The sequence below is a fragment of the Heptranchias perlo genome, chromosome 15 (genome assembly GCF_035084215.1).
Source record: "Heptranchias perlo isolate sHepPer1 chromosome 15, sHepPer1.hap1, whole genome shotgun sequence".
Lineage (NCBI taxonomy): Eukaryota > Metazoa > Chordata > Chondrichthyes > Hexanchiformes > Hexanchidae > Heptranchias > Heptranchias perlo.
Window position 1 is genome coordinate 51763645 of NC_090339.1, and position 21409 is coordinate 51785053.

At 47.1% G+C, this 21409-nt stretch overlaps 1 protein-coding gene and 1 long non-coding RNA gene across 2 annotated transcripts in view; one reads left to right on the top strand and one right to left on the bottom strand.

The window, feature by feature from the left end:
- The window catches only part of LOC137332757 (uncharacterized), an 83969-nt gene that overhangs the window by 21952 nt on the left and 40608 nt on the right, over positions 1–21409 (top strand). The gene's annotated exons all lie outside the window — the stretch shown is intronic.
- LOC137333168 (arrestin-C-like) overlaps positions 1–21409 on the bottom strand; it is a 63769-nt gene that overhangs the window by 1893 nt on the left and 40467 nt on the right. Inside the window, exons 17-18 of the mRNA XM_067997354.1 lie at positions 21300–21378; positions 20258–20322 (exon numbers count right to left, since the gene is read on the bottom strand). Of these exons, the coding sequence (XP_067853455.1) occupies positions 20258–20322; positions 21300–21378 (144 nt within the window). The remainder of the gene's footprint in view (positions 1–20257; positions 20323–21299; positions 21379–21409) is intronic.

The following is a 21409-nucleotide window of genomic DNA, read 5'->3' on the forward strand; positions in this document are numbered from 1 at the left end:
GAGACGAACTCCCGTAAGGTTTCTCCCACTCATCCACTGTAACTTCAAAGTAAGTCAACCTAGAGGATATAATGGAACCCAGTGAAGGAAAATTAAACCAGATATCAGGAGGAACTCCTTTACTCAAAGAATAATAAATATTTGGGATAAGCTGCGAGGCATGGAGATATTGATTTAAAAAAAATGATGCCAGGTTTGGGTAGGAATCGGGCCTGGTTTACTTAGATGAGGCATGGGCCTTAAACTTTGCCAGGCTTCACTTTGCGAGCTGCTTGTCCCGAGTTAAAATTGGGGCTTTAGTCATTTCAAATGTAATATTAGCATCCACCATTTTATCAGAATTGTTAATTCTTTTAAAACAAACAGGTTAAGACCTCTCTTCGAATAGCAAGCAGAGCAATGGCATATTTTTGGCACAAAAATGGCATAATTATGCTGATATATTTCTACATTATAGTTTCTTTCTCTTCCTGTGGGAAATACCTAGCCTCAATCAGTAATTGCCCATGGTGGCACCATTGATATCAGGAGCTATGTGGAAACTTGTAGGCGCAGATCTGTGTCTTATCATTCCACGGTGTCGCAGAATCCCTGAGAATGACCCTCAAGCGGGATATCAATCGGAACTGAGGCTCTCATCAAAGTGTGTAGAACACAGAACTCTGTACAAACACTTTGAGGAAATCTGCTGGCAGAGACTCTGCAGTATCTGTGACTACTTCCAGACTCAGAAAAAAATGACACATCATCTGGCAGAGAACTTGTCTTCAGGATCAAATAATATGTTGCATAAGTGTTTGGGTTTTCCTGGTATTTTCTTGTTGTCTTTCATCTTTGATGAGAGCTTCAATCTCGCATCCAATCTCCCATGACATTCATATTTATACTCCCAATAATGCTTTTGGTGACTTTTTATGACATTCAGATGAAAGACACAACGCAATGCCATGAGAAGCAACACTCATTGCTCTTGCCAATAGTCAGCGCTGAGCAAGCAGAAAAGCAACTTGCCTTTGATTGATTATTTAGATTCAAAAACTACTTTATTGTCCCAGTTTTCTTCCCTCCACTCCTGCAAGCAATTATTCTTGGTGGGCTACAGTTTATTAAGTGCTCACTGATATGTGTGGTACTTGCATGTTGTTAACTGATTACTAGATGGCTCCCTGATGGGAGTAAGCACATTGTAGCAATTACACTCCAAGGTCACTCTTGTATTGCTTTTGGTTTATTCTTTGATTGGAATAAAAGAAAAAAAGACTTGCATTTATATAGCATCTTTCATGATCTCAGGATGTCCCAAAGCACTTTACAGCCAATGAAGTACTTTTGAAGTACTGTTGTAACGTAGAACTATTTCAGAAGGTTTGGAAATAAAAGCTGCTGGTTATTACATAAGAAATAGGAACAGGAGTAAGCCATATGGCCCTTGAGCCTGCTCCGCCATTCAATAAGGTCATAGCTGATCTTCTACCTCAACTCCACTTTCCCGCCCTATCCCCATATCCCCATTACCACATCGATTAGAGTATTTCTTCAGATATAACACTGACCGGTCTCCATTACCTCACTGAAGTGGTCGTTCCTCATGTGTGAGTGTGGGCAGTATGTGTCAGTAGGCTGTTTGACCGTGGTGGACATCACAGCCAAGCATGATCTGATCCTTCCCTCACCTAATGTTCACATATGAATAATTTACAGCACAAATCCATGGCTAGCGATCAGGAACTCGAGTTGATTCTTTCCCTTCCCTAGTCCAGGGATACTGAAGACAATTGTAGAACCCTTCCTTCAGCGCAGCTGAAATCAGGTAACTCAAAACAAAAGGGGAATTGAGCCCCTAAGATTGACTTACCTACTTTTCTTTCTTATTCCTTCTACCCCTACTGTTGTATACATTTTCCTCACTGCTATGCCCTTGTTGTTTTAAACTGAATATACATTAAACATTCTACTGTACACATTTTTGTCAAGTCCTCAAAGCTGCGAAACTCTTTTCCTCTTAGTCTTCCCTCCCTCGTACAATCTATTAGCTTATAAAATCCAAGCTTGGTGTCACCTAATCATTCTGCATTGCTTAACTTGACGTGTTAAATCTTGGTTGTGTTGTGTACTAAGGGTCTTGGCCCTTCACTTATATCTCTGAAATATATTTTCAAAAAGTTCCATGCTGGACAATGTATTCCACAATTGGGCCATCCGGAGATCCTCCATTTAATTTTTTTTGCTAAGATGAAACCGATACATGATTTTATGGCAGTATGGTGGCTTGTGAGCACAGGATTAAGTCAGCCGGGGCAGGGTGGGGAAATCAGCTGGGGGTGGGGGTAATGGCGGTGGGGGGTGGTGGTGGTGGAGGTGGGAATCAGCCGGGGGTGGAGAAATCAGCTGGGGGTGGGGGGGGGGGGATGTGGAGAAATCAGCCGGGGTGTGGACAAACCAGCCGGGGGTGGGGGTGGGGGGGGGTGTTGGGAAATCAGCCAGGGATGGAGGGGGGGTGGGGAAATCAACCGGGGGTGGGGCAGGGGGGGAGAAATCAGCCGGGGGTGGGGAAATCAGCCAGGGGCCCCAATCCTGATTTATTGTCCAATGGACCCTACTGAAAAGAGCTACGTATGTAGACTTCATGATAAGGACCGGGTCAAGCTCAGCTGTGATGCTCCCTGTGTTTGAATAGTCTATTGGCACCTGATGGTTAGGCTCATGCCTGAAGAATAGTTACTTGGGCTTGGTACCAGAGAGCATCATACTCCAGCATAAATGAGCTGATTCAACCTCATACCTCACAAGAAAACAGACATGTTAGATCCACAACTGTTGAATACTCAGGCAATACAGTATTACAAAATGGGAGCTGAATAGGGTTGTTGATATAGAGAACGATCCAGTACAATTATGGGAGTTTTTTTTACTGTTTATATTCATATTTCTCCTCTGCACTCAATTAAGGTGTTTACTGTGGCTTGTGTGTATCTCAGTGTCATCTTCTGAACAAATACTGCACACACTTGATAAAATGATATATTCTGCCCATGTAAAGAACTAACACTGACACACTCATAAGCTGCGCAACACCAAACAGCAGTGAGTTATCTCTTCTACCCAGTGTGTACTGTATATGTGTGAATTGATACCAAGAGGCACTAGTCATGCAGTACCAGATGGGCCATCAATGAATCATGTACTATAATCCTCAGGTCCTTCTCGTGCTCAGAAGCCTTTGGCACACAACACTGCAAGGTGTATACGTGCTTGGAGCTGCCAATACCTCAGGGCATTATACTACATTTGTCTGTATTAAAAGACATCTGCCAGCCACTGGGCCCATTCCCCCATCACATCTAGATCCACCTGCAACCTATTTTTTTCATCCAAAGTCCTTACACCTGCACATATCTTTGTGTCATTCACAAACTTGTAACTAACTCCCCAATGCCTTCATCCAGATTGTTGATAAAGGTGGTGAAGAGTAACAGCCTTAACACTGAACCCTAAAGGACTCCATTACTGACTAGCCCCCACACAGAACATCTACCATTGATAACTACTTTCTGACTATGCAAATACATCTAGTTCTTTATCTAACCCAAAATCTGCCCGCCAATCCTGCAAGAATCAACCTTACTTAGTGGCCTCTCGGCGGCACTTTATCAAAGGCTTTTTAAAAGTCTATATACATAATATCCACCAGGATACCATCATCTATTAACTTTGTAACTTCCCCCAAAAATTTAATGCAGTTGATGAGACAGGACCTTCTTTCCCAGAAGCCATGTTGAAATTCCCTAATAACTTCTGCTCTTTCAAGGTTATTATACAGTGCATCTTTAACCTACCTCTTTGACCAAGCTTTTGGTCACCTGTCCTAATATCTCCTTATGTGGCCCGGTGTCAAATTTTGTTTGATAACGTGCCTGTGAAGCACCTTGGGACATTTTACCACGTTCAAAGCGCTATATAAATACAGGTGGTGGTTGTTGTAATGATCCTTTGCAGCAACTTGCCCTATACCAGAGTATTGAGAGGCAGCAGCGAAGAGATTTGTGCGTCATTGACAATCAATGTGAGGGTGTCAATGGGCACTCAGAAAGTACTAATAGATTGGAAGGAGGCTGATGTGACCCATGTGTTCAAAAAGGTTAATACAACAGACACAGGCTACTGCAGACATAACGGCCTTACTTCAATTCTGTAGGGAGTAAACTTTAGGAATAACTGTACAATGACCACCTAGTAAGCAACACTCAACATGGTTTTACAATGAGGAAAATCCTATCTGACCAACCTCCTTGATTTCTTTGAGGAAATGACAACCCAACTCATATGCGGTAAACCTTATGATATTGTGTAATTCGACTTCCAAAAGGCATTTGATAAAGTTCCATTCAAAAGATTAGGAACAGAGGGAAAGTGAAAAAGGAAATAAGAGGCGCAAAGAGACAGTATGAGAATAGACTGGCAGCCAACATAAAAGAGAATCTAAAAGTCTTCCATAGGCATGTAAACAGTAAATGGGTAGTAAGAGGAGGGGTGGGGCCGATTAGAGACCATAAAGGAGATCTACTCATGGAGGCAGAGGGCATGGCCGAGATACTAAATGAGTACTTTGCATCTGTTTTTACCAAGGAAGATATAGTTGAGATACTGGATGGGCTAAAAATTGATAAAGAAGAGGTACTAGAAAGGATAGCTTTACTTAAAGTAGAAAAGTCACCAGGTCTGGATGGGAGACATCCTAGGTTGCTGAGGGAAGTAAGATTGGAAATTGCAGAGGGACTGGCCATAATCTTCCAAACATCTTTAGATACGGGGGTGGTGCCAAAGGACTGGAGAATTGCAAATGTTACACCCTTGTTCAAAAAAGGGTGTAAGGATAAACCCTGAAACTACATGCCAGTCAGTTTTCCTTCGGTGGTGGAGAAACATTTAGAAACGATAACCCAGGACAGAATTAACAGTCATTTGGACGAGTGTGGATTGATTAGGGAAAGCCAGCACGGATTTGTTAAAAGCAAATCGTGTTTTACTAACCTGATCAGAGTTTTTCGATGAGGTAACAGAGAGGGTAGATGAGGGCAATGCAGTTGATGAGGTGTATATGGACTTTCAAAAGTCATCTGATAATGTGTTGCATGGTAGGCTTGTCATCAAGATGGGGGCCCATGGAATAAAGGGGACAATAGCACATGGATACAAAATTGGCTAAGTGACAGGAAACAGAGAGAAGTGGTGTCCGGTTGTTTTTCGGACTGGAGGGAGGTGTACAATGGTGTTCCCCAGGGATCAGTGCTGGGACCACTGCTTTTCTTGATATATATTAATGACTCGGACTTGGGTGTGCAGGGCAAAATTTCAAACTTTGCAGATGACACAAAACTTGGAAGGGTAGTGAACAGTGAGGAGAATAGAGATAGACTTCAAGAGGATGTAGACAGTTGGCTCAACTCATTTAAAAAGTACCTGGATGTGCATCTGCAAGGCTACGGACCAAGTACTAGAAAGTGGGATTAGGCTGGGGGGCTCATTTTCAGCTGGCACGGATACGATGGGCCAAATGGCCTCCTTCTGTGCCGTAAATTTTCTATGGTTCTATGGCGGCATGGGCGGAAATGTGGCAGATGAAATTTAACACAGAAAAATGCGAGATGGTGCATTTCGGTATGAAAAATGGGGAGCAGTAATATAAACTGAAGGGCACTTAACTAAAAGCGGTTAAGGAACCGAGAGATCTGGGGCTATATGAACACAAATCATTGAAGGTGGCAGGGCAGGTTGAGAAAGCGGCTAAAAATCATGGCTGATCTGTGACCTAGCTCCATATTCCTTAATACATTTGATTAACAAAAATCTATCAATCTCCGGTGTGCGGATATTACACAGTGTGCTGAGAGTTCGGTACGTGTGGGAGTTGAAGGGTTAATCTCTTTAAATCTAGTGCATATTGCTTCAACTGTTTAAGGTCAATTTAAAAGTTTAAATTTCTAAGTTTCTGTCAGGCTTCAGCAGAGAGCTGCTGTAGCAAGTTAATTGGTTAGCTAGATTCAATTGGTCCCTGAAGGTGGGGCAGGCCTGACTCATCTGAGTCTCAACTGTAGAAATACAGGGGCCTGTCAGTGCGGACTGCACGGTGTGCGGATATTACACAGTGTGCTGAGAGTTCGGTACGTGTGGGAGTTAGGTGAAGTGGGGGAAGGAGGTGCTGCTTTGCCTTGCTTTTCCTGCAGAGCGGTAGTGGACCTGAGAGAGCGGTGAGCGGCGGGAGAGAGCGAGACCAGAGCGGGGATATAAACAGCGCGGAGAGAGCGAGACCAGAGCGGAGATATAAACAGCGCGGAGAGAGCGAGAGTCCAGTCGGTGAGCGGCGGGAGAGAGTGAGACCAGAGCGGGGATATAAACAGCGCGGAGAGAGCGAGACCAGAGCGGAGATATAAACAGCGCGGAGAGAGCGAGAGTCCAGTCGGTGAGCGGCGGGAGAGAGTGAGACCAGAGCGGGGATATAAACAGCGTGGAGAGAGCGAGACCAGAGCTTACTCTGAGAGCGAGACTCTGAGACCAGCGGCAGTTCGGGGTGACGTCACCAGTCAGAAAGTGACGCGGCACAGGGGAGGCAGCTGATTGGTGAGTAGGTTCAGGTGAGTATTTCTACCATTTTACTGTAAGTAAAGTAATAAGAAAGGGAAGATCTGCAGGTTTTATAGCAGATAGTGTTTTTTTTAGTGAACCTAGGTCCCTAGTATAGTTAACATTTTCTAATTTCAACGTAATTTAAAAGGGGTAACTCAGCTAAGGCAAGTCATGGCAGCAGACCTCGCACCCGTGATATGCTCCTCCTGCAAGATGTGGGAAGTCATGGACACTACCAGTGTCCCTGCCGACCATGTGTGCGGGAAGTGTGTCCACCTGCAGCTACTGACCGATCGTATCTCGGAGCTGGAGCTGCGGGTGGACTCACTGTGGAGCATCCGCGATGCAGAGAAACTCGTGGATAGCACGTTTAGCGAGTTGGTCACACCGCAGGTAAAGGGTATACAGGCAGGAAGTGAATGGGTGACCACCAGGAAGAGTAAGAGATGCAGGCAGGTAGTGCAGGGGTCCCCTGTGTCCATCCCCCTCTCAAACAGATATGCCACTTTGGATGCTGTTGGGGGGGATGACTTATCAGGGGAAGGCAGCAGCAGCCAACTTCCTGGCACCACGGGTAGCTCTGCTGCACAGGCTGGGAGGAAAAAGAGTGGCAGAGCTATAGTGATAGGGGACTCAATTGTAAGGGGAATAGACAGGCGTTTCTGCGGCCGCAACCGAGACTCCAGGATGGTGTGTTGCCTCCCTGGTGCAAGGATCAAGGATGTCTCGGAGCGGCTACAGAACATTTTGGAGGGGGAGGGCGAACAGCCAGCTGTCGTGGTGCACATAGGCACCAACGATATAGGTAAAAAAGGGGATGAGGTCCTAAAAGCAGAATATAGGGAGTTAGGAGGTAAATTAAAAAATAGGACCTCAAAGGTAGTAATCTCAGGATTGCTGCCAGTGCCACGTGCTAGTCAGAGTAGAAATAGGAGGATATTTCAAATGAATACGTGGCTAGAGGAATGGTGCAAGGGGGAGGGATTCAAATTCCTGGGACACTGGAAACGGTTCTGGGGGAGGTGGGACCAGTACAAACCGGACGGTCTGCACCTGGGCAGGGCCGGGACCGCTGTCCTAGGAGGAGTGTTTGCTAGTGCTGTTGGGGAGGGTTTAAACTAAAGTGGCAGGGGGTTGGGAACCTGAGCAGGGAGAGAGAGGAAAGCGTAACAGGAAGGGACAGAAGGTATGGAGTAATAGGTAAAGTGTTAAAAAAGGAAAAAGCAGGAACTAAGCGTCACAAAACAGATTTGAAAGTTCTTTATCTGAATGCACGTAGCATTCGTAATAAAATGGACGAGTTAACGGCACAAATAACTACGTATGGGTATGATCTTGTGGCCATTACAGAAACATGGCTGCAGGGTGACAACGACTGGGAATTAAATATGCCAGGGTATTTAACAATCAGGAAGGACAGGCAGGAAGGAAGGGGAGGTGGGGTGGCTATGTTAATAAAGGAAGGAATCACTGTAATACAGAGAAATGATATTGGGACAAAGCATCAAGATAATGAAACAGTTTGGGTGGAGATAAGGAATAATAAGGGAAAAAAAACATTAGTGGGCGTAGTATATAGGCCTCCTAATAGTTGCAACTCTGCTGGAAGAAGTATTAATCAGGAGATAGTCGGGGCATGTAATAAGGGAACAGCCATAATTATGGGGGATTTTAATTATCATATTAACTGGACAAATCAAATTGGGCAGAGCAGCCTTGAGGACGAGTTCATTGAGTGCATCAGGGATGGATTTCTTGAGCAGTATGTAACTGATCCTACAAGGGGGCAGGCAACCTTGGACCTGGTCCTGTGTAATGAGTCAGGATTAATTAATAATGTCCTAGTTAAGGATCCCCTTGGAACGAGCGACCACAACATGGTTGAATTCCATATCCAATTAGAGGGTGAGAAGGTTGATTCTCAAACAAGCGTACTGAGCTTGAATAAAGGAGACTATGATGGTATGAGAGCGGAATTGATTAAAGTGGACTGGGAAAATAGATTAAAGGGTAAGACGGTACATGAGCAGTGGTGTTCATTTAGGGAGTTATTTTACAACTTTCAAAATAAATATATTCCACTGAGGAAAAAAGGGTGTAAAAGAAATGACAGCCACCCGTGGCTAAGTAAAGAAATCAAGGATAGTATCCGACTAAAAACAAGGACATATAAGGTAGCCAAACTTAGTGGGAGGATAGAAGATTGGGAATTCTTCAAAAGACAGCAAAAAGTAACTAAAGGATTGATTAAGAAAGGGAAGTTAGATTATGAAAAGAAATTAGCAAAAAATATAAAAACAGATAGCAAGAGTTTCTATAGTTATATAAAAAGAAAAAGGGTGGCTAAGGCAAACATAGGTCCCTTAGAGGATGAGACCGGGAAATTAATGGTGGGAAACATGGAGATGGCAAAAATGCTGAACAAATATTTTGTTTCAGTCTTTACAGTAGAGGACACTAAGAATATCCCAACACTGGACAAACAGGGGACTCTCGGGGGGGGAGGAGCTAAATACGATTAAAATCACTCAGGAGATGGTACTCAGTAAAATAATGGGACTCAAGGCGGATAAATCCCCTGGACCTGATGGCTTCCATCCTAGGGTCTTGAGGGAAGTGGCAGTAGGGATTGTGGATGCTTTGGTGATAGTTTTCCAAAATTCCCTGGACTCAGGAGAGGTCCCGGCAGATTGGAAAACTGCTAATGTAACACCGTTATTTAAAAAGGGTAGTAGGCAGAAGGCTGGAAATTATAGGCCAGTTAGCTTAACATCTGTGGTGGGTAAAATTTTGGAGTCTATTATTAAGGAGACAGTAACGGAACATTTAGATAAGCATAATTTAATAGGACAAAGTCAGCATGGCTTTATGAAGGGGAAGTCATGTCTGACAAATTTGCTTGAGTTCTTCGAGGATATAACGTATAGGGTGGATAAAGGGGAACCAGTGGACGTAGTGTATTTAGACTTCCAGAAGGCATTCGACAAGGTGCCACATAAAAGATTATTACTTAAGATAAAAAATCACGGGATTGGGGGTAATATTCTGGCATGGGTGGAGGATTGGTTATCAAACAGGAAGCAGAGAGTTGGGATAAATGGTTCATTTTCGGACTGGCAACCAGTAACCAGTGGTGTTCCACAGGGGTCGGTGCTGGGTCCTCAACTCTTTACAATCTATATTAACGATTTGGAGGAGGGGACCGAGTGCAACATATCAAAATTTGCAGATGATACAAAGATGGGAGGGAAAGTAGAGAGTGAGGAGGACATAAAAAACCTGCAAGGGGATATAGACAGGCTGGGTGAGTGGGCGGAGATTTGGCAGATGCAATATAATATTGGAAAATGTGAGGTTATGCACTTTGGCAGGAAAAATCAGAGAGCAAGTTATTTTCTTAATGGCGAGAGACTGGAAAGTACTGCAGTACAAGGGGATCTGGGGGTCCTAGTGCAAGAAAATCAAAAAGTTGGTATGCAGGTGCAGCAGGTGATCAAGAAAGCCAACGGAATGTTGGCTTTTATTGCTAGGGGGATAGAATATAAAAACAAGGAGGTATTGCTGCAGTTATATAAGGTATTGGTGAGACCGCACCTGGAATACTGCATACAGTTTTGGTCTCCATACTTAAGAAAAGACATACTTGCTCTCGAGGCAGTACAAAGAAGGTTCACTCGGTTAATCCCGGGGATGAGGGGGCGGACATATGAGGAGAGGTTGAGTAGATTGGGACTCTACTCATTGGCGTTCAGAAGAATGAGAGGCGATCTTATTGAAACATATAAGATTGTGAAGGGTCTTGATCGGGTGGATGCAGTAAGGATGTTCCCAAAGATGGGTGAAACTAGAACTAGGGGGCATAATCTTAGAATAAGGGGCTGCTCTTTCAAAACTGAGATGAGGAGAAACTTCTTCACTCAGAGGGTGGTAGGTCTGTGGAATTTGCTGCCCCAGGAAGCTGTGGAAGCTACATCATTAGATAAATTTAAAACAGAAATAGACAGTTTCCTAGAAGTAAAGGGAATTAGGGGTTATGGGGAGCGGGCAGGAAATTGGACATGAAGCTGAGTTCGGATCGGTCAATGCCCTGTGGGTGGCGGAGAGGGCCCAGGGGCTATGTGGCCGGGTCCTGCTCCGACTTCTTGTGTTCTTTAGATTTGTGGTTGGGATCAGATCAGCCATGATCTTATTGAATGGCGGAGCAGGCTCGAGGGGCCGATTGGCCTACTCCTGCTCCAATTTCTTATGTTCTTATGTTCTTATGTTCCGACTTAAAATTAACAATTGAGCTAGCATCAACTGCCATTTGCGGAAGAGAGTTCCAAACTTCTACCACCCTTTGCATGTAGAAGTGTTTCCCAACTTCACTCCTGAAAGTCCTGGCTCTAATTTTTAGCCAATGTCCTCTAGTCCTAGACTCCACAACCAGCGGAAATAGTTTCTTTCTATTTACCCTATCAGTTCCCCTTAATCCCTTGAAAACTTCAATCAAATCACTCCTTAATCTTCTAAATTCCAGGGAATACAACCCTAGTTTCTGTAATTTTTCCTTGTATTTTAACCCTTGGAGTCCAGGCATCATTCTAGTAAATCCACGCTGCACTCCCTCCAAGCCCAATATATTCTTCCTAAGGTGCGGTGCCCAGAACTGAACACAGTTCTCCAGGTGTAGTCTAATCAGGGCTTTGTATAGCTGTAGCATATCTTCTACCCTCTTGTATTCTAGTCCTCTAGATATAAAGGCCAGCATTCCATTAGCCTGTTTGATTATTTTGTGTACCTGTCCATGACATTTTAATGATCTATGTACATGGATCCCTAAGTCTCTTTTGACCTCCACTCTTTCGAGCTTTTCACCATTTAGAAAGTACTCTGATCTATCCTTTTTAGATCCAAAGTGGACGACCTCACACTTGCCAACATTGAAATCCATTTGTCACAGTTTTGCCCATTCACTTAATCTATTGATATCTTTCTGTAATTTTATGCTTTCATCTAAACTGCTTACAATGCTGCCTATCTTTGTGTCATCATCACACTTGGATATGTGGCTCTCTATCCTGTCATCTAAGTCGTTAATAAATACAATGAATAGTTGAGGCCCCAACGCAGATCCCTGTGGGACAACACTAGTCACATCCTGCTAATTTGAGTACCTGCTCGTTATCTCTTCTCTCTGTCTCCTGCCACTCAATCAATTTCTTAACTAGGTCAATAATTTGCCCTCAATTCCATGAGCTTTAACTTTACTAACAGTCTCTTATGAGGGACTTTATCGAATGCCTCTTGGAAGTCCATATAAACAACATCCGTGGACATTCCCCTGTCCACGACTTTAGTCACCTTCAAAAAATTCAATCAGGTTCGTCAGGCATGACCTACCCTTTACAAATCTGATCAGCTGAAAATTTTCAAGGTGTTCAGTCACTCTATCCTTAATTATAGACTCTAGTAATTTCCCGACAACAGATGTTAGGCTAACTGGTCTATAATTCCTTGGTTTCCCTCTCTCACCTTTCTTAAATAGCAGAGTGACGTGCGAGATTCAGAAACCCATTGACACCATTTCCCTGGGGCTTCCGCTAATCTCCCACTGAGTCCAGGAGAACATCAGTGTTTCAGGTCCAGAAATTCAATGGCAATTGGTCAAGTTTGCCAGTGACACCAAATTAGGAGAGGCAGTGGAATCAAAGGATAAAGGCCAGAAATTACAGAATGAGTTAAACAAAATGAGGCTGAATTCCCTCAGTCTTTCTGTTGGATTTCCACCAGGAGTTCGGCCAAACAGCTCAGGAAAAGGCCAGGCCCCAGATACCCCAGATCTTGATCTTAGTTGGGAAATCCTGGCCGTCCTTTTAAGGCGATGAGCCTCTGCCAAACCCCCAATTCCCCCCACAACAAGGTCAGCCATGGCACGGGGGTAGGGCCACAGGTGGCAAATCCCTATGCTAAGAGTTCCCGTTTTCCCAGCCCATATGGGACCCAGTGGAGGCTGGTATACCCAGTGAGATGAGGGATATAAGGCTACAGAAGGATGCGTGAGGGTGGGGGGCGTCCAGGCTAAGGAAGTGGCTGGGGCCCCTGAAGATGGTATTTGTTATTTTTAGCCTATTGATCCCCATATACAGGGGGTTGAAGGGGGGAGACTACATGGGGTCTCTGGGGTAGAGGACCTGTGCAAACTGCTGATGGCCAGTCAGGCACAGGAGTTTCTGGCACGGGGCCGGGGCCGATTGAGATGAGCCCGTGTTGACACAGGTGTCTGCTGGCTCCACGCAAATGAGTTGCCCTCCCATTTCCACTTCAAACTCCAGTGGGGGGGGGGAGGGGTTGGAGTTTTAGTCCCCAAGGATGGGTGGGTTGGGGGTTGGGGGGTGAGAAGGTAAAAATTTTAAAACTCACAAATCCTATCCCAACCCACCCACTTCCTGTTTTAACGGAGGCGGGTCAGGGAGGCGGGCGATCAATCCGCTCCCAGGAGGCAGGTTGTCACTAAAATCTTTTAAGGAGGCTGTGTGTCCCCATTTCAACTGTGTTTTTATTTTTAACACCTGAGGGCCAGATTTCCTGGGCCGTGGGTATCTCGGCAGGTAAAAGGAGGTGAGAAGGGGGTAAGTGTCTTTTATTGCACTGCTTGTGGGTCAGGAGGAGCAGGAGTGCTTCCCCCCCCTCCCACCCCCCCCCCCCCCCCCCCGGTCCTCCTAGCTAAACTCTACACAATCAGACCCCCCGCGATCGGTCGACCACCACCCTCCCCCACCCCACAGTGTCCGATTCACCCCAACTCCCCCCACCCCGAGATGTGAGATAGATAGCTTTTTGGCAACCAAAGGTATTAAGGGACATGGGCCAAAGGCAGGTATATGGAGCTAGATCACAGATCAGCCATGATCTTATCAAATGGCAGAGCAGGCACGAGGGGCTGAATGGCCTACTCCTGTTCCTATGTTCCTATGTCCGTTTTCCCACTTCCTCCCACGATGCCGGACTTGCCTGACATCCACTCCCCGGCTGCTTTACAGCCTGACAGACAGCAAGCCTCTCAATCTGGCTGGCCGTCATACGGAGAACCAGTTGAAAAAATTTAAAAGGCATCCTGCTGTTAAATTCGGCAGGATGTGTGGGAAACCCTTACTTCCGGGTTTACAGTCTGAAAATCCACCTTCCCGCTCTCTTCTCAGCTCCAAGTAAATGTCAGGGCCCAGGAGTCAGCGTTGGAGAGGATTGATAGGCACAACCCCGGTGGTTACACCGTCCTGTGTATTTTTGGGGCCAATATGTGAGTGGACAGAACAATGGCAGATGAAATTTAATGCAGACAGCTGTGAAGTACTGCACATAGGAAGGAAAAATGGGAGACATATATGCTCCTTGAATGGTGCTGAAATCGCTAAGGATGAAATTGAAGTTGAGGGTGGGGTTAGGGGGGGTTGCAGGAGGGGTGTAGTGTCATTTTGGTTGGATGAATTAAGATGGGCTAAATGGCCTTTCTCATCTGTATAAATCTTGTGACCTTGTGAAAAACACAGGGGTAGAATTACATATTTTCCTTAACATATCTCCTTTTTTTGAATGAAGTTTTGGTTTAATTCTGAATAGAATCAACTAGACTGAGAGGAACTCATTTTGTTATTTATTGGTTTCCCCTGCAAATCTAATTAGATACGTCGCTAAGCAGATTGATTAACTCATTGAATTTCTTTATGATGAAATCTACATGAAGGCCCAATGCTAATACGCCTCGATTTTCTGATCAGTGTTATTTTACCACCATTTAAAATAAACGTGTTACAGTCTGGGTTACAATAATACTAATTGGAAAATCTAGGCCATCAAGGAGACCATCATGGTTATAAAGTGTAGGAAGGAGATTGATAAATGAAGAATTAGTGCTTAGATTACACCAAGCTTAGGGTTTAAAAGCCTGCAGATGCAAAGGTAATGTGTGTAATAGTTCTGGTACAGGACTAGCAACCCAAGATTTAGGGGTTCAAGTCCTACCAGGGCAAGTTGTGAAATTGAATTCAATAAATCAAGAAATTTATGGGATAGCACCAGAAAAAAATGACTAGGAAACCTGCCAGACTGTCGTAAAGGTCCAACAGGTTCACTAATGTGTTTGGGGCCTTCCCGCCTTACCTGGTGCCAGGCCTGCATGCAACTGTGGTCCACATTATGAGGTTGAGTCTTAATGTCCTCTGAAATGGCCCAGCAAGCCACTCAGTTGTACAATCGTTAGTTAAGAAGAGGAACCCCCCCACACTGGGCAAAAAAATGTAGTGCTGCCCACATCCTGAGAGCAAAAATAAAAAAAGAAAGGGGAGGGTGAGAGAGGCAAGGAATTCCACAGGATTGGACTTGTGGGAAAGAATGGGGCAAAATTCAATGTTGGCACGGGCACAAAACAGGCAGTAGCTGATGGTCCGGCCATTATACACCCTGCCTGATTTTCATTTCCATGTCAATGAGCCTGGATTTCACTGCAGTGAAGATGCAGGGACGAGAATGAGTAGGATTGTATATTTGGAACTTAGGACAAATAAAAGCAGAAAATTTGAAGGAGCAATGACCATCATAATATTGATAAAATAAAGAAGGGCACAAAAGATTGCTATTGAGAAAGAGGAGATTGAGGCGGGGAAAAGAGTCAATTATCAGACCACAAGCTTTTTACCCTTATCTTGTCCAGGAGCCCAGCTTATTTTATTTGGGAAATAAAGACAGATACCATCACTGGATATTTAGATACAATTCTTGCTAAGGATTGCCAAGGTGGAGAAGGTACAGCCAACATCTGGTCATCCTTCTTAGGCTATTGTCTGGAATATGAATAAAAACACTCCACTAAGGAACCACCAGTAATCTTAAACTTAAAACAAAATCCTCAAACAGGTGCAAAATATTTGTAATAAAAGTCATTATTTATACATTTGATGTATAAATACAGAGCCAGCCGGTATGAAGCCCCGACTAATCTGAACTTCTTTAAATACTTTATTGGTTAATTATTTGGTTAGTAATATCAGCTGATAGATAACTAATCTTCAAAGTATTTCATTTCCAGGAAGATGTTCTTGTGAAGAGCTTCACTGTGATATTCCACTTGAGGGAACATCACAAATGTGAGAGTCTGTGGCCACCTCATGGGGATCAGCATGAACTGCAGTTTTTATCCCCTTTTTTTCCTTCTGAAGGTGATAACTTATGCCAGAAATGCCAGAAGCTGTCCAGTCTCTGGTTAAAACTCCACAACTTGGTTTCACCATTGACTCCGGGAGTGAATGCACTACACTGTGCGACAATGAACCATACGGACTGCAGCGGTCTCAGGTTTGATCACTAGTCGGTGTTGAGTTGACTAAATTCAGCTAGGACAATGGTGGTAGAGGTTGCTGCAATTGTCAATATTGCTGGGGTAGAGAGGAGACAGGAAACAGTCAGGGCTGCTGCACCTGCTCACTATCCTGTGGTCGCTGATGGGTACTGAGTGTGTGGATTAGCTCAAATCACAGAAGAGGGAAGAACATTGAAAAGAAAAAAAACTCCAAGAGTTATTGACAACAAATTTACTGCTTTAGCTAAATTATCTTGGTAAGAGACCACATTCAATAACTTAATTATTAACATAGTGTAAAGGTAGCTATGCAACAGCATTTATTTCATTGTGATAATTACTGTAAATCAGTGGCAGTCAAACAACTACAGAATAGATCACTTTAAAACACACCGACATACTTTACAGTTTAAATAAATATACTAGCTGTGAGAATTCTTTCCAATTGGGAATTGTTATTTCTTCAAGTATTTAATCTGATAAATCATTCAAATCACACCATCCTATAAACATTTCCCTTGAATAATGACTTATCATGTCATACCATTTGTAAGAATGTTCACTGATTAATTCTAACTTCTGTTAAAACAGCAAAATAATAACTTCTAATGTATTGTGCCTGATCCATGCTCACGATTGCATCTCCTTAGGAGCCAGAGGCATTTCATGTTGCTTTAAAAGTCAGACTTAAACATTGCAGTTGGATACTGTGACGAAGATATCTTAGTCACTTGGTACTATGATGAAGCTTCAGTCCTGTCATGCACTGACTCCAGTGGTGACAGCACCACATGGACAAAATGGTTAATAGTCCACCCACCAGCCCTAATACTTGCTGAGCAGCAAGGCAGATTAACTTTTATGAAACCTTAGAACGTTAAAATATACCAAATCTTGAGACTTATTTAGTTATTAATTTTGGAGATAGGAGAAATGGAAATGAGGTATTATAATATTGTACTTCTATTTTTTCAAATGACAAATTATATTTAACATTGGTCAAAAATGTGCTCATAAGTATACAATGAATTAAATTGATTTAGTGCAGCACAATTTAGAAAGACAGCTCGTAGTAGGAGACTCATCACTTTCCAATGTCTATACAAAGTGGTGAAGCAATTAAAAAGAGTGAATAGGATATTGGAATCTATATCTGGAATAGTAGAGCACAAATCTACACAAGCTGTACTGCAGCTTTACAGTGCACTCTGTTCAATTCTGGGCACACCACCAAAAAAAAGTTACTTGTGTAACACAGGGATGAGCAACACAAAGGATCTGAAGTATTCAGGAGTTGAACTATTAGAGAATTCAAGGTCGACAGTCCAGAAAAAGGGCAATGTCTCATTCAGCTTATAAAAGTTACAGATAAATTAAATCCAGATTATTAAGAACATGGTAGGACATCAATTTATTGAAAAGTAATTTTAAAACATGTCAAAATAAGTGATGTGTTTGGAATGATCTGCCATACAGGGTAGTAGAGACACAAAAACTGGGAACGTTCAGCTGGATGCAAAAGCTGGAGACTGAGGTACCAAAGCGACAAGCTTCAGTCGGAGGAGTGGGCTTTTCACATCCCTGACTTTTCTTATCGTCATATCACTGAGCTGATGGGAAGGGGAAGAAGGGGATGGGAAGAAATGTTTGTGAGGTATAAAATCTTTCTTGTGCACCTCACTATTGAAAGCAGAAATTAAAATAGTGCCTACTTAAAAATAGTGGTCAGAGCAATGAAGTATGAGCATGCTGTGTTTATGCCTGTACCTGAACTTTGCTGATCGGAAAATATACCCCTTGGTTAATGGTTCTGATACTATGGGCAGGATTTTAATTATGAAAAACAGGTCGGTTGGGGGGTGGAGTGGGGGCAATTTCAGGCCCACCCCCAATCCACCCATTAACAGTTTTCACCGGGGTGGGATGAGGAGCAGGGACCAAACCACTCCCCCCACTCCAACGTTCGCGTCCCTCCCCTCCCCCCCCCCCATCGGTCGTGTCCCTCCCCTCCCCCCACTCAACGGTCGCGTCCCTCCCCCACCCCCACAACGGTCGCGTCCCTCCCCCACCCCCCACAACGGTCGCGTCCCTCCCCCACCCCCCACAACGGTCGCGTCCCTCCCCCACCCCCCACAACGGTCGCGTCCCTCCCCCACCCCCCACAACGGTCGCGTCCCTCCCCCACCCCCCACAACGGTCGCGTCCCTCCCCCACCCCCCACAACGGTCGCGTCCCTCCCCCACCCCCCACAACGGTCTCGTCCCTCCCCCACCCCCCCACAACGGTCACGTCCCTCCCCCCACCCCCACAACGGTCACGCCCTCCCCCCACCCCCACAACGGTCGCGTCCCTCCCCCCCCAGCCAAGGGTCACGTCCCTTCCCCCCCCCCCAGCCAAGGGTCGCGTCCCTTTCCCCCCCCTACCCCAGCCAAGGGTCGCGTCCCTTCCCCCCCCAGCCAAGGGTCGTGTCCCTTCCCCCCCCCAGCCAAGGGTCGCATCCCTTCCCCCCCCCCCAGCCAAGGGTCGCATCCCTTACCCCCCCAGCCAAGGGTCGCGTCCCTTACCCCCCCAGCCAAGGGTCGCGTCCCTTCCCCCCCCAGCCAAGGGTCGCGTCCCTTCCCCGCCCCCCCCAGCCAAGGGTCGCGTCCCTTCCCCGCCCCCCCCAGCCAAGGGTCGCGTCCCTACCCCGCCCCCCCCAGCCAAGGGTCGCGTCCCTTCCCCGCCCCCCCCCAGCGAAGGGTCGCGTCCCTTCCCCGCCCCCCCCAGCCAAGGGTCCCGTCCCTTCCCCGCCCCCCCCCCAGCCAAGGGTCGCGTCCCTTCCCCGCCCCCCCCAGCCAAGGGTCGCGTCCCTTCCCCGCCCCCCCCCCAGCCAAGGGTCGCGTCCCTTCCCCGCCCCCCCCCCCAGCCAAGGGTCGCGTCCCTTCCCCGCCCCCCCAGTCAAGGGTCGCGTCCCTTCCCCGCCCCCCCCAGCCAAGGGTCGCGTCCCTTCCCCGCCCCCCCCCAGCCAAGGGTCGCGTCCCTTCCCCGCCCCCCCCCCAGCCAAGGGTCGCGTCCTTTCCCCGCGCCCCCCAGCCAAGGGTCGCGTCCCTTCCCCGCCCCCCCCCAGTCAAGGGTCGCGTCCCTTCCCCCCCCGCCCCAGCCAAGGGTCGCGTCCCTTCCCCGCCCCCCCCAGCCAAGGGTCGCGTCCCTTCCCCGCCCCCCCAGCCAACGGTCGCGTCCCTTCCCCCCCCGCCCCAGCCAAGGGTCGCGTCCCTTCCCCGCCCCTCCCCAGCCAAGGGTCGCGTCCTTTCCCCGCACCCCCCAGCCAAGGGTCGCGTCCCTTCCCCGCCCCCCCCCAGTCAAGGGTCGCGTCCCTTCCCCCCCCGCCCCAGCCAAGGGTCGCGTCCCTTCCCCGCCACCCCCAGCCAAGGGTCGCGTCCCTTCCCCGCCCCCCCAGCCAACGGTCGCATCCATTCCCCCCCCGCCCCAGCCAAGGGTCGCGTCCCTTCCCCGCCTCCCAGCCAAGGGTCGCGTCCCTTCCCCTCCCCCCACTCAACGGTCGCGTCCCTTCCCCTCCCCCCACTCAACGGTCGCGTCCCTCCCCCACCCCCCACAACGGTCGCGTCCCTCCCCCACCCCCCACAACGGTCGCGTCCCTCCCCCACCCCCCACAACGGTCGCGTCCCTCCCCCACCCCCCACAACGGTAGTGTCCCTCCCCCACCCCCACAATGATCTCGTCCCTCCCCCACCCCCCACAACAGTCGCGTCCCTCCCCCACCCCCCACAACGGTCGCGTCCCTCCCCCCACCCCCACAACGGTCGCGTCCCTCCCCCCACCCCCACAACGGTCGCGTCCCTCCCCCCACCCCCACAACAGTCGCGTCCCTCCCCCCCCCAGCCAAGGGTCACGTCCCTTCCCCCCCCCCAGCCAAGGGTCGCGTCCCTTTCTCCCCCCCACCCCAGCCAACGGTCGCGTCCCTTCCCCCCCCGCCCCAGCCAAGAGTCGCGTCCCTTCCCCGCCCCCCAGCCAAGGGTCGCTTCCCTTCCCCGCCCCCCAGCCAACGGTCGCGTCCCTTCCCCGCCCCCCCAGCCAACGGTCGCGTCCCTTCCCCCCCCCCCAGCCAACGGTCGCGTCCCTCACCCTCCCCGCCCCCCCCCCCCAAACGATCGCAGACAGCCGTGGTGACCCCCCCCCCGATCCTGACCGTCCCCCTCGGTGACTGACTCCCTGCCCCCGTGCCCATCGGTGCCCCATGCCCCCCATGACCACCACCCACCCCCCCAATCCACACAATCTAAGACTTACCTGAAGACTTACCTTGTCATGTCCTCTTCCTTGATCTGCTCCCGCCTGACTGAGGCCAGCCTGTCAATCCGGCCAGCCTGTCGGATGGCAAACCGACAAAAAAAAAAGACATCCTTGCGTCAAAATCATAAGGACGTCTGGGAAACCCGTACTTCCGGGTTTCCTGTCCGCGATTCACCGCCCCCTTCCTGGCTCCAAGTCAAGATCCTGGCCTACAAGTCACCTAAATTGTTCTAGGGTTGTTTGAATTTTTCAAACCCAGAGTTGGAAAGGGCAAGGACAGGGCCAGGCAGAGGATACAATCAGGTCTTGAGTTCAGGTGTTTATTTTGTTGCTGATGAAAATTCACTGAAAACGTTAATAACATTATACCTCCAAATCTCATACTTCTTTACACAGAGAGTAGTGGAAATCTGGAACTCTCCCCAAAAAGCTGCTGAGGTTGGGGATCAATTGAAAGTGTCAAAACTGAGATGGATAGATTTTTGTTCGGCAAGGGTATTAAGGGATATGGAACCAAGGTGGGTAAATGGAGCTAAGATACAGATCAGTCATGATCAAATTGAATGGTAGAACAGGCTCGAAGGGGCTGAATGGCCTGCTCTTGTTCCTATGTTCCTATAAGACACAGAAGGTGGTGAGAAAATGGACTTCTACTGAAATAGACTTTGAGAGAGAACTTTTCAACTGGACTGCTATCAGGCAGCCTCATCCGCCAGCATATGGAAATTGTGCGTGATTTTCCAACCATTTAAATGAATGGTTGAAAAATTGTGTGCATGATGGTCCCAAATTTCCAATACGTGCTCTCAGCAGGTGGTGCGTGGTGCCTGCTTTGTTTCAGAAATTTCCCAATAGTGCAGTCAAAGACCAGACTGTCTAATGTAAAACTGACAACCCTGAAATGATTACTTCCTTGGACAGGAAGGAAAGGCTCTTTTTTTAAATAGTCTGTCTTAGTAGCTCACAACCATGCATGCACCTATAGCCTCCTCTCTGCTGTCCATCTATTTGAATGTTTCCCTGCACTTTAACTTTCTCCTTCCTTGGTTGCTTTTTCTTCATCTTCATCATCACCTTTTTCTCTGTCAATCTTTTGACGATTAAACTCTTCAATCACAATGTCTTCAGCACTAGGAAGGAGGAAAGAGATTGTCAGTAAAT